At 35.8% G+C, this 18,040-nt stretch overlaps 1 protein-coding gene across 3 annotated transcripts; it reads right to left on the minus strand.

Moving 5' to 3' along the window:
* Positions 1-848: 848 nt before the first annotated feature.
* Positions 849-12,970, minus strand: LOC114515542. 3 transcript variants are annotated; one of them, XM_028534817.1, is made up of 11 exons: positions 12,621-12,970; positions 9,658-10,087; positions 8,949-9,220; positions 7,929-8,027; positions 7,215-7,364; positions 5,859-6,673; positions 4,719-5,112; positions 3,190-3,796; positions 2,097-2,505; positions 1,792-1,852; positions 849-1,311 (listed from the first exon to the last, which is right to left on the minus strand). In XM_028534817.1, exons 2-11 carry the CDS (start codon positions 10,059-10,061, stop codon positions 1,016-1,018), a joined length of 3,507 nt encoding a protein of 1,168 aa, XP_028390618.1. In that variant the 5' UTR covers positions 10,062-10,087; positions 12,621-12,970; the 3' UTR covers positions 849-1,015. The 3 variants fall into 3 exon arrangements, with proteins under 3 accessions (XP_028390618.1, XP_028390620.1, XP_028390619.1); XM_028534819.1 differs by having other exon boundaries at positions 849-1,308; positions 12,621-12,969; XM_028534818.1 differs by lacking the exon at positions 12,621-12,970 and having other exon boundaries at positions 9,658-10,222.
* Between the last annotated feature and the right edge of the window lie 5,070 nt (positions 12,971-18,040).

Raw genomic sequence — 18,040 nt, forward strand, 5'->3', positions numbered from 1 at the left:
TTCCATATACGCGTTTTTCTTACGCACGCGCACGCAAAAAAATTATAAATCCTTAAATATGTCATATCTGAAAAAGCTAGGTGAATAAATCGAAAAAACTTAGTTTTCAACATGTGATTTTAGTATACATTTGTTGACCCATGTTTTAAATAATTAAAAAAATTAAAAGCGGAAGCCAGCCTAGAAGGGCAAAAGCGTGTAGAATTTTGAGGGAGGGATTGTTTAATTTTTAACTAATTATTAATTGGGAAATAATCGAATAGACATCTCATACCTGACAGTTGCAGTCAATTTTTCATTCTTGCCATCTTGAATAACGACTAATGTCATAATGGTATAAAACTAGTTCCATGCACGCGGGTGTGAAGCGCAGAGGGTAGAAATTTCGCGCGGAGATTTTAATTTTGTTTAACGTGTCATGGTAAGGACAATACAATTCGATTTACAAACTACGTTCCTTAGAGGGGGACAAAATTGGGTCAGAGGGAGCGCTTGAAATGTTCAAAAAGCATGGGAATAAATTATTTCAGAATCCTGGTGAAACATAGATATCCTGCAATATTTCCCAAAACTAAAGGCTCTTACAGACGAACAAGTTATGTAACAAGTTTTAATTGTTCGTCTGTACGCCCAAGATTTGGAACAAGTGTACTTGTCATAGAAAAATTTGACATGAAAGACCTGAAACTTTTAACATTCCACAAACCTAACTCATGCAGTCACAAATAATTGATGGCATTTCTTTATCATAACTTTATACATACTAATACCTTTATATATAGCTAAACATTTCAAAATTCCTATTAAAAAATTATTATAACGGAATTTTTTAAAATGAATCAAATTGCTTTTATTTTAGGAAGATAAACCTTTAAACATATATATCTACGGGCATTTTATCTCCAATGTAAAAAGAATACATCCTTGCAATGAAGTATAACGCCATGCAATAAATGCCAGAGGCATTAGAAATGGAAGTTTGAAAAGACTTCAGCCGTTTTGGCAAATTTGAAATTCATGGTAAAAATGTCGTGTCGTGAGTCTCCAAACAGTGTTCGCGCAGCTTATCGGCCATCTCTTTTAATGGCAAGTTATTAAGAGAATTGATCAATTCGCTCACCAACGCTTCAGTGCCAAAACGTTGCTTCCACTTCAAAAGTACCTGAAAACCACACTCTAGTTGTTTGAGGAAGTCAGCATCGATATTTTCAATTTCCGCTTCTTTTACGTGTAACTTTCTACCAAGTTCTTTCCAGTGCCCACCCAGGCCTTCGGCAACCAATTGAAGACAACATTCTTGAACACATACTGCTGGAAAAAGTGATTCAAAAAGACGTAGAAAGGTATAAAACACGGTGATTGTAAAAATTCATTTAATAATCTTAATCCAAAATTTGAGTATGCGTTGTATTTGAAATCCGAATTTCGCCTGCATTTTCCACTGCTTCTCTTGTTACGAAGTCTGTGACGCCAGTGACGGTGCGGTCATTTCGCATGCAAGGAACGAGTTTCATAGATTCTAGATTCTAATTGTGTTGATTTAATTGATTGTTTAACAGCAGGCCGGTCTCTAAGGTGATTGACTTGTGTGCTGAAACAAAGGGTAGGGTCGCAGCTCCTCGCAAGAATGATTTTCAATGGCTGAATTTTACAATACATTTCTGTTTCAACCAATAGCATAGCTTCGTTCTTTAGAAAGCATAGAAAAGCATTATCCAATTCGACGAAAGCCTCCGAGCACTGCGACATGTCCCCAAACAAAAAATAAAAGGCTATAATTATCCGGCTTACCTTGATAAAAATTTGGTGCATTTATTTCTTTCTCTTGGCTTGATACGCATTCATTTTCATCCTGTAAATATTCAGAAATATCATTTTATATTTTAGGTTTGAGCTGTATTTCAGCTAAATTATTAATATCTTTGTAGCAGAAAGTCATATCCACTGGGAAATTTATAAAGTTAATTTTCGCAGTCAAGATATACTTATATTATTATAGCGCGGTTATAGTAGCTCATAGAATGGATTTTGACATGCAGCGGGACGCAGAAGATGGGTAATTAACCACATCCCATCACGAAAATATTTTTATCTACCTCATCTAGAGCAACTATTGTTGGATCCCACTTCTTCAAGTCTTCGCTTATATCGACCTCTTGACACCAATAAGGTGGATCAAACGAATCTAGATTCAAATGAATGACGTGACATCGTCGCTCATTTTGGCGGTCCACAGGAAAATCGTTCACTTCAGGAATCACGTCCGTTTTCTCATCCGACTCGTCGTCGCTGGATTGAGAACCCGCTGCATCATCACCGGATTCAAAACCCGACTCACAAGGTCGCTGTATGCTTTCATAATGGAACGTGGCGCCTGGACAATCTTCTCGTGGACAAGGAGGCCCAAATGCGAACTTCAAATACTTGAAATATTGTTGTGATATTTCGTATACCATTTCTTTAAGCATACGTGCCAAGTCAAGAAAATTTTCATTCTTTTGACACCTGAAATGAAGAGAGAATATCTTCAGATTAATTTTCTAGTATAGTTATGCCCGATTTCAGGGCTTTTGAAGCAAGTAAACAACCTCAGAACATATTAATCTATTTTTTTTAACTGTGTAAATATAAAAAACGTGATTGGCGGAGGAGTGTTCCACATGCAACGGGGCCAGTGTTTCTTAATTGTCTAGCCCGCTGTAAAAAATGTGAATTTTATATGAATAGCTACAAGCACATTAAGCACAATAATTTTTCAATCGATTTGCCGTCATTAGTTGCGGTGGTAAAATTATCTGGATATCATATGAAATTTGACGTCGAGACATTTTCTTGCATATTCCAGGCAGATGGTGAACCGATTCGAGACGACTATTTAAAGCTTAATTTTGCGAAATCATAACGTATAAATCATAATAATTTATTATTATTATCGCAGTTTTATTTAGTAGAATTTGGTTTTGTTTAAATTTCGTCGCAAAAAAAACTGAGTATATGCGGGTTGAATGCAGGCGTGTTAGCCAATTAAATGCCTGCTACATCGTACTCATTTTACTAAGAAATTTTGGGAAGTCCTTGGGAAGGGCAAAAGGAAGAATTATGTTTTTGTTTTATCCTTGAAGAAGTGGTTAGTAATGATGACGTCGTAACTATAGGCAATGCATAAACAAACCAAATAAGTAAACAAACCTGGATTGAACCCAGATTTGGCAATCTTTTAGCACCAACTTCAAGCGAAACAGGAATTTGTTGGACATCGAAAAAATTGCTGTGCGTCTTTTCAGGATGGGTTCAAACCCTTTCTGGAAGCAGGTTCGGCGATAAATGTGAACTAACAAGTAGTCAAACAATGCTGGTGGAAGATAGCGGCCAAAATCGAACACAAACTTGTCTTCTTCATCGGTAACGTTTTTCCACTTTTCGCAAGCTTTCATCCATCGCTGATCATCTTGTTCCTCGGATTTATTTTTCAACATACAAGGTATTATGTACTCTTTCGCTTGTGTTTTCTCTTCTTTTAAATCCGTATTACTGATTGGGTAGAGAATATTGAAACATGACAACAATTCAACAAGAACCTCTCCTTCGACTTTTTTATCCCTCCAAATATGTTCTAGAACATGGCTATCGATTCGACCTTCCGATTGCAACTTTCCAAATTCGTCTGAGAACTGACGCTGGAGAGATCGGTTTTTCGGGGCGTCATGAATGCTTGTCATTATGTCTACTAGGTACTGTGGAGACAAAATCACTAAATCTTTAACCAAAGAGTCCTCTTTAACGCCACACATATTTCCTATAATCCCGCAAAATAACATGCATTAGTAGAAATGTCAGACAATCAGTGCATGCTCTGAGTTGGTGCGTGGTAGGAGGCTATTCACCACGTAATATTGGAAGTTTAGTTCAGATTTCTTTCTAGTGTATTTTAAGGAAAAAATCTGCAGAATATACTTGAAACAGAAAGATCGTCGCGAGCAAGATGAAAGTTTGAGAGGTGACTAAAGTACAAAACAACAGTTATAGCTTTCCGTACGCTGTGCGTGGGTTTTAACGTTGAAGGATTTTATTGGCTAACTCGCACTGAGCGACCAGGACGCTTATATATAGGGCAGTGCAACGAAAGACCTCGTGCTGATCGATGTGTGATGCGGAAGTAGCCTGAGGCGAGCGTATTTTTGATGAAAAATGCAATTTTGTCTTGTTTATCTGTCCATAATGATCGCATTTTTCAAAGTGAAAATGCATTTACTGGATACAGTATTGTCCAGAAATAACCTAACACTGTGGTTGCGGTCGAACGATAGAAACGACCGCAAGGGAGAAAATACGATTGCGGTTGCCTTTACCTTCAAATACCTTCCGAACAAAATTTTATGACCAAATCGAAAAAATATTCAGTTTAAAAAAAGGTTTATCCTCCGTCTCACCTCGGTTCAACCGTGATCAGATCGCGAGGTTTGATCTTTTTAGGTTAATTCTGGACAGTACTGTATGATTGTGTAAAATAACTATGGCAATGGGATTTTATACATTGAATGTAAAAAAAGCGTAATTTGAGAGAAAATAATATATGTATCCTACATAGTCATTGTCCCAAATTTCCTATAATTATATAGCTAATAATAATAACTAGCTACTATTTTATAAAGTATAACTGCACATGTATAGATTTTAAAATTTGGTAGGGTGCATGAGATGGTGCTCTATCCACTTACCTGGTAATAAAACTAGACCACTATCATGAAAAAAAGATATCATGGAATAAAATTCTTCTTCAGTGAATTTCACCATACATCTTTCTTCTAACAACTTCTTAAGTTCATTTGACGTCATACACAAATTAGCATCCGCATTTTGTCGGTGCTTTATGATTTCCTCTTCACAGTGAAGCCACTTGAGGGGAAACTTTTCATTTATAAACAAATCATTTGTTAATACATCATGTTTAATCACATTTTTCAAATCGGTAATCCCTTCGTCTTCTTCGCTTTCCGAATTCTCGACGGCAAAAACGAGTTCTCCGTTAAAACCCCTTACAAGTCGCTGTCCAAACATTGAGGCAAAATGCTTTTCGCAAAGCTTGTTTGCTTCTTTGATGTAATTTGGGTTCTGCAAGAAGCAAAGATTATTATTACAACTATAATTAATTTATAAACTTAATTAAAGAATAAAAATATTGTTTCATTTTAATGGCGGTGAAAAAAGAGTCCATGGACGGTGGAAAAGTGATTCTTTTTGATCCGAACAATGTACGTTGCAAACGGCCGAGAAAATATCAGAACAACATTTTAGTTTCTTTGTGATCTGATGCAATAAACAATTGCTCAAATATAGAACGTCTACAATCTTGTGAATGCATGATGTCGCAAGGAAACCGTCATATAGCTGTCACAAGAATCGATGCCATATAACAAGGAATATTAAGGGCCTTATTCCGCTATTTTCGCGTCAGTTCCAGTCGAAAACATGCACCGCACAAACGTTTCCCTGGGAGGCATGGGCATGCATGATATCTAAATACTGGCATCATTGCTCAGAAAGCATGGTCACATATTGAACAGCAAATACTCTTACTTTGATTCATTTTGTTTGGAGAATGAGTTCAATAGGTTAACTTGTATTGAATGCAGAAATATCCAAATAATAAATTAAAGAAAAGTGTTTAATTCATATAAAGAATAGGACCCAGAAGTAAGGAGAGAATTGTTAATGCCAGTAACTATAAAATTGGGTTTGGTAATAGAAAAGTTTGACCTGGCACTCGATAAGAAAAGTTTTAACTGGCGGACGACATGCATATGGGCCTTACCATGCACTTCTTTCATCCCATCGGTAAAACCAAAAATCATACTTACATGTAACTTCGCTTTGTGCGTTCCGACTAGAATGACAGGAGTTGATGCTGATGTGTGACTAGCAATTGAGTTCAGCCAATAATGTATACGACAAAGGCAATTTTGAGGCGATTTAACCATCTTCTTCAAATTGAAGACCACTAAATATAAACTTCTGTTGTTCATAAATAAATGGTGCATAGGCTCGTAGAGGTGATGACCAGCAAAATCCCAAATATTTACTTTAACGCTTTCACTTTCGTTCGTTTTTTTTAAGAGATTTTTGGCGATGAGAGACGCAGGTAATTTTCGTGGACTACCTTCCACAGAAATTGAAGGGTCTGTTATTAATACCTCCGAACACGTCCCTTGCCGGGTTGGTATAGGTAAATATTGACCAGTGGAGGCCACTGGTGTCAGGATTTGATTGACATTAAATTCCGTTGGAGATGGCGGGAGTTCAGGTACACGTCGGCCAGGTATTTCATTCTTTTCCATGTTTCCTTTCAAAGTATCCGACACAACTCGGGCAATGAGTTCGTCAAGATGAGAATCATTGCTATTAGCAAGTTTCCACGGAACATTTAATTCTGTATTTTGCACAATAGATCCAACGAGAGACGTCGTTGCAATGCCGTGGGTTTCTTCCCGGGTTTCTACGAACGGCTGTCCGCTAAGTGATCTAATTAAACTTGTCTTTCCGGCTCGAACATCCCCAACGACAATTATTTTCAACCTCGAAACAGACGATGTGCCTTCCTGTAACGCTGTCTTGAAGGCGTTGATGGCTTTTTGACCCCGAGCTATTACTTCACATGGCAAGATATTGGGAGAAACTAGAGTTTTGAAAGACAATACACAGTGTCAAAAACGTACTTGGCTTCTACAAACAAATCTTATATAAGGATAATTGTAGCTACATAATATACATGATTTCTATATCATCATAAATTTTACGCCCTTTCAAAAAGTTTACTCTCATATACTCATCGAGTATAAGAAATTGCATTTCTACTAATCAAAGAGATTTTTTCCTCAGTGCCAAAACTTAAAGCATAACATTCAAAATTAAATCCTTCGTCAAGCAAAAACATTGTTATGTTCATGGAATAGCTATGCGAGATTACTCATACTAAAGCCTAGTTTGAGTGAGTATTAAAATATTACCAATCAGAAAAAAGATAGGTGATCGCCTATCTTTTAATAGTTTTATTTTTAAGTGTGTAAATGAATCTGATTGGCTGAGAAGCGTTTCACAGCGGGCCGGAATTTTCTATCCGGTCCGCTGTGAAAAATTTAAACAAAACGACAACACTAAAGCAACATACGGCTAAAATGTGGTGATAATCAAAAGCGGTGATAATGTAGTGATAGTACCTTGGCTACAATCTGGAATTTTCACGATAACATTCGATTTGCTTTCAGACACGCTACATGAAGAGTCTTCGCTTGCATCACTCCTGTCCTCAGCAACAGCCTGGAAATCTTGAATCGGGCAAGGGACGGCTGGACACATTGCTAAACTTGCTATAATTATGTGGAGTAAATTAATTGTAAACAACACTACAACAGATAAGCCCTCTTATGGGATCGTGCAAGTAATTACTGTACTTGTATTAGGGAGCCCGTTTAGCAGTAACTGGGAATACGACCTCGAGTAAGACATTCGTCATTCTCGCGTGTTGTTTGTTTACGCCATCAGCTAAAACTCGTAGTCGCCGAGCTTTTAAGAACGAGCTTTTGACGAATTCGTATTTAAAACCCAAATTTCACGAGTTTCGTCAGATTGCTAAGCCAGAGCACTAGTGCTGCGCGAGAAACAAATGACGAATTTTGTATACTCGTAGCCGTACCATATATAGTCGCTGCTCATTTACTACCACTGTATACCGCTACTACACATAGTCGCGCGACGCGAAGCGATATCTGTGATTTGGTTTGCGAAAGAATTCGCCGTGAAAAAGTAGAATCGCTTCATACTTTTCATCAGTTTACGCGAATAAATTCGCCAGGAAAAACTCTTGAAAGAATTAATATTCACACTACGCGGTTTATCATTTCAGCAGTTGTTACAGTTTCATTGCACAATACCATTGTCACTATGGGAAACAGGAAAAGTATTTTTGTCTTCAGTGGAAGAACTTTCGTCATCAATTTCGGTAACTTCAGCATGACTGTGAAAGTTGTACTCTGTTACGAAAAGAGAAACAATGTATTTAGTAATAAAAATGTACGAATTTCGACCTTCGCAGTGGTTGTTTGCTGCCGAAAGAAATGTTAAATCGACAACACAAGAACCAAATCGAAAAAATCTTAAGAAATGTCAGTCAGACCGAGTAAGACCGAGGTTTAACCTCCGTTTCACGGTTGTTCGACCTCGTGACCTCGGTTCGACCGCGATCAGACCGATGTTTAAACTAGGTTAACCGCGGTTTTTGTTAGGTTATTTCTGGACAGTACTGTAGCTGTTGTCATCTCCTCCGTTGCCAGTGTAAGGATCAAAATGGTACGATGTTATTAGAATATCTTAATATTGACATTATCGAAGAGTTTTGCATAGAAATTAAACTAATACAGCATATGGCTAAATTCTTCAATTCATGAAAACAGAAAAAAATTCTTTTTCGCTATGAAAGAAACAGCAAAGTTCGGAAAACTATGTCAAAGCTATTTGTTATGTCGATCCAGTTACTGTGTAATTAAAAAGGTTCTGGTATAGAAGTAATTAAACGATCTAGTAAAATTAAAATGAGTTATTTTATGTTCCTCAAGCATACTGCAGTATTTCGGCTAAAAAAATGAATATTTTGCTTACACCATGCAAGTGCGTGTCCTATAACGGTCTCGTTGATATCGGAAGTGAGTATATTCGCGTTACTTAAACGATTGGCATCCGGTCTACATAAGGTACGTACGACATTTTCGTATCCAATCAATAACACACAAGCTTCAAATATTTTCATGTCGTAGGAACACTATAACGTTCCGAAGAAAACAGTCGGACATAAGACGAATATATCTATAATATATATGCATCCCCACTGCCATTAATCTTCTATAGCTATATAGCTATAGCTCTACTAATATAAAGATACAGAATATATTGCAAACCTTCCATTCCTCTCGTGAAAAATTTCGATATTCCTTTACGAATCATTGTTGCAATTTCATGTTGTATAATAGTTTCAATGCACTGATCTGTCGCCAATTCCATCGCAATCTTCCCATCGTCATCTTCTAAATCAAATCTGCCACCTTTGCTTAGCAACAATTGCAGACTGCTTGCTTTCCCGCATTTTGCCGCCAAGTGAACTGGGGTTTGACCAATTTCGTCTGCTATATTTGGATCGCCGTCTTGCCAAGAAAGCATTATTCTCAAGCATCTATATAGTAGGACAAAGTTTGGATGCGCAGTAAGTTAATAGGCAAGTGAACTCCCAGTTCCGTATAAAAAGCCGGGTAATGCCCAAGAAGAAACAAGATTGCGGTTTCGCTGGACATGTACAGAAAGAGGAGCCTGTATGGAGGGCTGTTTAGCTCAAACTAGTTCCTAGTTCCTAGGAGATTAGGAATTACAGCCGGAACCCGGGAGAACATAGCTGAATCCAAAGTTGAGAAATGCGGGTATGCGAAGGAAACGCCTGCTGATTAATGTCAGTTGAAGCTTATTTAGCGTATAGTTAAACAACGTAGTTGTTGTGCTTTTCTCCGCACCTTTGTACTGTATGTTTGGCTCAGTAATGACATACCGGAAATATTTTGCCGAATCTCCCAAGCAGAGGGTCTATAAATGATATTAATTATTCTTCAGTGTGTGTACCTGGAATATCCTTTAAATGCTGCACAATGCATCGGTGTCATACCAAGCTGATACGAAAGCTCTCCACTTTTCACAACATGAGAAGCTCCTGTCTCATTCGCATTCTCATTCTGAATAAACCTGGCGACGTCTTGAAACCTTCCACAGCAGGCAGCTTGATGAAGGTCGTACTTGTGTAATCTCTTTTGTTGTAAATGATGTATGTATCCATGTTTGCTTTGGAACTCCGCGTTACATTTTTGGCAATTGAATTTCGTATACTTCGGCTGGCATTTGTGTTTTAGGCTTTTCTTCAAATGCCAAATCAGTGCCGATGCAGTTTCAAATCTGCGCTCAGGACAGTACAGACATTTGTACACGTCACAGCAACGAGCACAAGGGCGATTTATGCTAGCAAAAGGCATAATCGTAGAAACGTTAAAGCCAACACCTTGTGGAAAGAAAGGATAAATTAAATACTTTACATCGAAGAAAAGCTTCGCAATTTTTCAAAATGCGGAAAATATAGCAAATTAGCCATGAGAAATTTTGTATTTTCTGTATCACCAGCGTACGCGCGAAAATGTGTTAGCTACTAAAATAAATTAATTAGTTACACACTTCTAGGCGTAATACAAAAGTATACAAAACTTGTACTTTGTATTTTGAAAAATTGTAATTTGTAAAACATTACGCATCCAAACTTGGCAATTTTACTAATTTAAGTATACTCTTTTGGAATATTATCTTAATTATCTATAAATGATCTAAAAAAATGATCTATAAGCTATAGCGCAAAAGGTCCTTCAAGATAAGTTGACTGTTTCTATGGCTTTTGTGTCGTTGAAATTTCCACTTCAATAATTTATATTTATCTTCCTTATAATATCGTGATGTACGATAATAAAAACCTTTGCACCAAAATCTTCGTGCTTCCCTTTATACGGCCAGACCAGACTGACCAGTCCTGTTGAATTCAGTTCAGTACAGACAGATTACTAATATTGTAGAGTGTTTCAAGAACTCCGCATTCAATTATTTTGTCATTTAAATCTGCCTAGTATGGAAAATCTAGTTTCGTCGATATACATATTTCTAAAGAAATCTCAATTCAAAATATGATCGGTTTGATCATTAATTATAGCCGCCAGTGGCGTAGCCAACCTGACGATTTGTTCCGCCATGTAAAATCCCCTTTTATATGATAAAGCGTTAAGAATATTCAAGCAATTTCATTGGTAGAGAGCCATGATCTATAAGAGGACAGACGCAGGGAATGATCTCACAGATAATTTTAACGGATTTAATCACTAATCTCTTGTTTTATTTTGTCAATTTTGTCAATCAAATTGTAGCAATACATAAGCTAGCCAATAGCATTTCCTCTTAATCTTATGGATCATGCATGCCTGATATCTGCAAAGTTTCTACTTTGACAATTTTCCAAATTGTGGGGAGAACTATTAATTTGCCTGTTTAATTTCAGAATTTTTCTGATTTCACTACAAAAATAAATAGATAATTGAACCGTACGTTGTCTGTTCGGTTATAGATACAGGGATAACATTCTTATCACAAATGGTGCCATGCATGTATGTATCTATAATAGTCATTCTGTGTCTTTTTTGTATATGTATTAAAATGAATTATAACTTCACAATTAATCTCAAAACATATCAAACGATAGAATCAAATAAAAATATAACAAATAATTATATCATAATTAATGAACTATATTGACCTGGTATTCCATAATTGTACCTATTTTGGTGTTCATTGAATGTGAAAACAATAAATTTCTAAAGAAATGAATAGTTTCATAAAAAATAGCAAAAGTTTGATTATCGATTTCTGAATGGATTTCTATTTTGAAAACCTTTCTGAGCATTAATTAATTGGCAAAATGGCATTGGCAAAATGGTTATACAGTAGTACCGTATGTAAAATGGTATTTACCTGTTATTTAATTATTACTGATTAATGAAGACTGTGCATATATTTCTTAGTAGTTTATATGCATGGATATTTGACTGAGCAGATTAACATGATTTTCTGTATTAAATGGAAATTAGCTTTTTTTAACCTAAGACATAAACAAATTGTGATAAAAAATGTAGCTTAATATAAATGAAATTAATTCACCCAATTTTAAAGATGAACAACTGTGGTATACGCTGAAATATTCTGAAATATACTATATACTGAAAGTTTAAATTATAATCAAATTTCCTGTTGGATCTGATGTGATTAAAATATGTTACTCAAATTCAATTATAATTGTGTGCACTATATATATGATGGGCAACATTGCTATACACTCCACATTGCTTATATATAATACTGACCGTAACTTTGTGTCAGTCTAAATAAAGTATAATATAAAGTTATATTTACGGTATGCAAAGTTTAATTACTATGATCCAACAAAACCTGGCTTGAGGAGAATAGTCTAATCTCCTGTTTGGATTTAGTATATGCATGTCAAACGTACTTAATGAAACCTATCACATATTGTGGCAACACAAATCATTACATGTAATATGTAAATTACAAACTAAGGAAAGAAAGTAAAGTAGAAAAATTTGTTTATAATGTTATAACTTATAAGTAATAACTGTTTACAGAAATATTGAGCTGTCTAAACTTCCAAGCTTATAGATTGTATATTAAATTTATTCACATTATATATGCATTATTAGATAGTCTAATTTCAGGTTTTGTTGGGATCCTAGTGAAGAAATTTTTATCAACTAAATTTTATGAAGAGTTATTAAAGAGTTTCGACTGGATTATAATATTAAAGATACCTAACCACACGAGGATCGTGAATTAACCGTGATAAATATATAAAATTATAATACCTAACTATATTAAATTCAGTAGAATGTTTCACATTAGTTTGATTTTCAAACTATACCCATAAATCGAATAGGAAATATATATCGAATCATAGTGAATTTAATAATAATGATACGGATTGATACCTGTGTTCTTGTCACCGCGTTTGTGTAATAATAAGGCATAACGTATGACAGTACTCCATGACTTCCAATATGAATGGGAAACAACAAATGTGTTTCTGAACAAATATTTTAAATGACTGATATATAGATACAGATATTGATGCTGTCTCTTGATATAGAAGTATACTTCGTAAATAGGATTGTCTTTCCTCAGAAAAGCAAACCGTTTCTTGGAATTTAATCGGAAGTGCGATTGGGATGCCTAATAAACTCATGAAAGGTGAGTGTCCAGTTATTGTCATATTGCGGTCAGTTTCAGACAAGCACAGCCCAGTTCACTGGCACACAGCACAGTGAACAGCCCAGCTGCCGCTGGCCGAGTGAGCTCTATAAAAACTCTCAGGTTGATGCAAGTTGATACAAACAGGATGGAGCAATGTTGTGCTGCCCACATTGTTCAGAGTTGTTATCAACATTGAACAATATTGTTGAAACTGAATCGGGTGTAACAATATTGTTCAATATTGATAACAACTCTGAACAATGTGGGCAGCACAACATTGCTGCATCCCGTTCATAACAACTTGCATCAACCTGAGCGTTTTTACGCGTGTATAATACTAGAAATACATGCATGCAACATCTCCTCGCCATTTTAAACGAACCAAATTATTATATTTCTTGAACTAGCCAGAACTTAGCCTCTAAGCTTATATTATGAAATGACATAAACCGATAGATGATGTTTCAAATTTTTCGGAAAGGCGAAGTGAAGGTGAAGTAAAATCACCCGTTTTCCTGCTGCATTTAGTCACAGTCTATGTGAGAGTTAATACTTCACTATAGCTAAACCTTAAAAACTTCACAAGAGTACAAATTAAATCCCCTAGCACTTAACGTCGAATGTTGTTTTTCGACTATTGAATTTATGCAATGATTATGTTATAAATAGTATAAACCGCGGAGTAGACCACTTGCATAATAGACCAACTAATGAACTAGTGAACAAGAACGAAATAAAAATCACAGCAAAAAAGAGCACACAAAAATTAGTAGCATTAGCAATAGATTATACCAGCTAGGGTTACTGTTAATATTTTCGCTGTTTATTCAAGTTGATAAATTTGTCTGGTCAGTGATATTCTCGTCGAACGTTTTTCAAGTTCTGTTTTATTATGGCTTTTAAATATATCTGATGACATATTATTGTTAGCTGCAGGACTTGACGTTGTAAAACTTTCAACCGTCCCACCAATTATATAGGGGGGGAGGGGTTATAGTAACCAATCACGTGTCTGAAAAAGAACACTCGTAAACGTCTTCCGGTGCAGTAAGCTCCGCTAAGTCCACTACCGATACTTTCTCTCTAATTAATTAACTTCACTTACTACACTATTACCTTGTTTGACATAACTCATAGTCAGATATTTAATAATAACTAATTATAATACTAATATCAATAAAATAGTTGGGATCAGATGAATATTGCATGCTATATTTAGATATGATTAACATTATTTGACAGGACTAATTATTAAGGTTAGGATTAGAGATAAGAAACGTACAAGAAAGTATTGTAGAAGGGTTTACAAGTTGTAGAATTATATAAAATTTACAGAGAATATGACATTGGCGACGACAATAACGGGAACAAAACGCCCAAGAGGATAGTACAAATATACGGACAGTGACATCGTCTCTTTCGATACAACCATAGCAGAATTCAACCCAGACATTGAGCTCAGTGCTAGCCTCCTCAGCAGGCATCTCTATGTATTCAAAAATATGCACATTTCGCTTGGGCTAGCTGTGTCGAGGGAGCGACAAAAAAAACGTCGCAAAAAAAACCGCATCCGTGAGATAATTATTTCGACAGTTAAATGGTACAAGGCGATGATGATGACTACGTCACTACGAGCGTGCCAAAACAAAACTTACGGAATACTTTGAACCACAAAAAGAATCGCCGTTACGAAGTATACAAATTTCGTGAAGCTAACTAGGAACAATCGGAAACTTTAGATGAATTCCATTCCCGATTACGAAAACTAGCTCAAACCTGAGGGTTGGCTGATGTTGACGTCGAAGTAGATAAACAAATAATAATGGTAGGGACTTCTTCAAGAATACGCATACAAGAAAGCCCCAAGAGATCCCGAGTACAAACTCAAAGATATCCTTATTGAAAGCGAGGGAATGACCACAGTCTCAAATCCAACAGGTCATCACCTACTTAGATAGATTATTTGAATGATAAGTCGAAAATTTGATCTTATTGTACTTTTCGGGCCTCAAAGTTGGCTTTTTTCGTGTTTGACCGTGAGGTGCTGTGAGTGGGAACTAGTTGCCCTTTTTCACCGGAAGTGACGTACATTGGAGAACACGCTAATTTTGTAAACAAGAAACACGCTTTGAAATATAGAAATATTGCAGCAATAAACTACGAAATCTTGTAGTATATAAACTTTTTGGTTCGTTTTGGGATGGTTAACCTAGGGTTAAACCATTTACCCTAGGATTATAAATGTATCTTAAGGACAAAATTGGATATAAGAACGTTTTCGATTGGTCAATAAACGAGCGTCAAAACATTAACCAATGAAAAAATATTGTCAATCAAACTATCATATGGCGCGAAGGCAGTAACGTCAGTGTAAGGTAGCGTTATCGGTATGTTCATTTGGCGAAGTAGAAACAGTTAAAAAAGATAGATATAAAAGAAAAAACTGGCCAAATTGATATCATTGATATAATTATACATCATAATAACTCAAAGACAGGTATACTAGCGAATACATAAAACTTAATACCTGCATGTTTAATGGTTAACGGATAAACAATTAAGCATAATTATACTGATCGATACAAGGAACTATGACGGATAAATAGTTGAACATAATATACTGATCAAGAGCATGTGGACGCAGACGCTAAGTTATAGCACGTTACCAGAAATTTACGACATGTTGATGGCATGCACGTATATTCAGATAGTTTAAACGATGATTTGCAGTAGAAAAAATAAAGAATACACGTATTAACTATAGCTTAAATATTCTTGCACATGCAGTAAGTCTGTTGATGTATTCCGCCGAAGGTATATGCACCTATCTGACTTTCGCGTAGCCTGGAAACAGTTATGACTAAAAATTCGTGTTTAAACAACAACTTTGTTCCCCGTAATATTTTATTGGTCTACAAGTGGCTAGCAGCTTTATCCATACTGACGGCGTATTGACGCGGGTGACGCACAATGCACGATGTATCAACTATATATAGCGTTGTATTTTACTGTATTCAACGAACGATAAAACAATTTAACAGCTTTTCCTGGGCTGTCGCAACCCTCACGCGACATATTTTCAAAAAAAATTCTGTAGGCAGATATACTTGACAATAGCGAGCACAAAATAATGTATAATTATATGCCTATTTTGTTAAGACGTAAATTTCTGGTAATGCCTATATGTAGGTCTTCTGAAGTACACGCATGTAAATAAAAGATTAAAATTGATTATACTACATATATATAGTTTTAAGTTCAACATAATTATGACGAGGCTTGATTCAAAGTTCAAATTAATTAGTTTATCTGCAAAGATAGCAATTGATTCCGCACGGACACACTTTTCTTACTAAAACTAAAAGAGATTGAAAATGTAACTTTAAAACAGTGTGAGATTTACATAAAATGTGAAATAGCATGTGTAGTTAGAAGTTTTAGTTAGTCTTGCCTTTCTCTCTGCATAATTATACATCTTAAATGGAATCACCTATAGAAATAGGCAGCAGTACAGCAAGTACACCAAAGGTAACAAGCACCGCAATAAGTATCGTCTCCTTTGATTGGCCGCTTTTATCGCTTCTTTTATCGCTTTGAGAATTGACCCCTATATAATTTGAAGACAAAAATAGAGAACAGTTAATGTTATTGAAGATCAAGAAAACGGAAGTAAATTAAATTTCGCTAAAATGGGGAGGTAGCTCTGAGTGGAAAAAAAAGCGAGGTATGGAAAAAAGGCGATCTATAACATACATGAGGTATCTCGAAATTTCCCAAATGTCAAAGTTCTTTTTCTAAAAAAATGGACTTTTTTGTGTTCAATGTTTCTCGTCTAACGTAAATTGTGGACCATTGCGGATAATTTAGAACGACTGCATGAAAACGTGCTGCTAATATAATTTGACCCACTCCATTTTGTGCAATGGGCAGTTATTTCAGACATTTAATATATGTCGAAGATCTATATAATACATGTAATCTATATAATACATGTAAGAAATTTAATTATAATTTTCGACACCGAAGAGACATGATTCTTTCCTGCTTTCGTAATGGACAGTATTCCCGTTCGTGTCTGCGCAGATTCTAACTGCGGCTAAAGTATCTTCCGCAAAATTCTTAACTCATTCCCTTAGCACTAGCAGTGCATGTTTCAATGCCTTGTTATTCAGCAGCAATGCACTTTTTCGAGCAGATGAAGCAGATGAGAATCTGCTCATATGAACATATGTTCAACTGCACATTGCACAACAAAAATTGTAAAAGTCATTACTTTTTAAACATAACAATATTCACTATGGAAGTTTGGGCCTGAACGAACCCTTAAGTAGATGAGCATGTGCATGCTCATGAGCAGTTATGGTCAATACCACATGCTCCTGTTCATTTGACGGCCTTAAACGATTTACACAACGGATAACTGCATGAAAGCCGATCAGATATGCGAACTCAGGAAATTCAGGCATGTTCGGCACAATTATTTCGCAATTGTAAATATTCTAATGTTTTGTAAATAAAGCAGCTTGGGAAACCCTTGTATCCCGCAATAACGGCACCAAATACTGCATAATATACATGCACCCGAGCGGTTTCGTTGGAAAGAAAATTCATACCAAAATGATCCACTATTTAGTACCAGGTTCACAACACAAGTGAACAGTTCAAAAGTCATGTGATTACAGAAAAACATTGTTGCATTAAAGTGACTTACAAACGTTTAGCTTACCTCAACATCTTTTATGAATATTTAACTGTTTCATATAGTCACTCATTTTTTTGTTTAGTGACTATATTCACTCTTCTTAATCGTATTAAAAAAATCTTTGCATTCACACTGTTATATCAAATGATTTTTTTTCAAAGAAAATTCCTAACGATCCGGCACAAATACACAATTTTGAATTCAACCTGTTTACATGCTTGAAGCTTTTCTGCTTGCCGATGTTTGCTGGAACATTTTCCGACCAATTTCAATCAATTCCAAAGCAAAACAAACCTCAACGTGTGGACCCCACGCAAACCATTAAAAATTCTGACTTTGCGTGTTTTTGCCGCTGGATGGGTGTATTAACTACGTACTATATAGGGACATACTATAAAGCTCTAGTATATAATTCGGTAGTATGCGTGCAGCCTTGTTATGGAACGTGTTGAAATC

This window comes from Dendronephthya gigantea, unplaced genomic scaffold, assembly GCF_004324835.1.
Source record: "Dendronephthya gigantea isolate DGI-Jeju-01 unplaced genomic scaffold, DenGig_1.0 000004F, whole genome shotgun sequence".
In the NCBI taxonomy this organism is placed as follows: domain Eukaryota; kingdom Metazoa; phylum Cnidaria; class Anthozoa; order Malacalcyonacea; family Nephtheidae; genus Dendronephthya; species Dendronephthya gigantea.

Coding starts and splice junctions, on each gene's coding strand:
- LOC114515542 (XM_028534817.1), bottom strand. CDS start 10,061: ATGCCTTTTGCTAGCATAAATCGCCCTTGTGCTCGTTGCTGTGACGTG. Junction 7,365..7,928: donor TGTTTCCCATAGTGACAATG/GTATTGTGCAAT, acceptor ACATAATTATAG/CAAGTTTAGCAATGTGTCCA. Junction 5,113..5,858: donor CGCACAAAGCGAAGTTACAT/GTAAGTATGATT, acceptor TGCTTCTTGCAG/AACCCAAATTACATCAAAGA.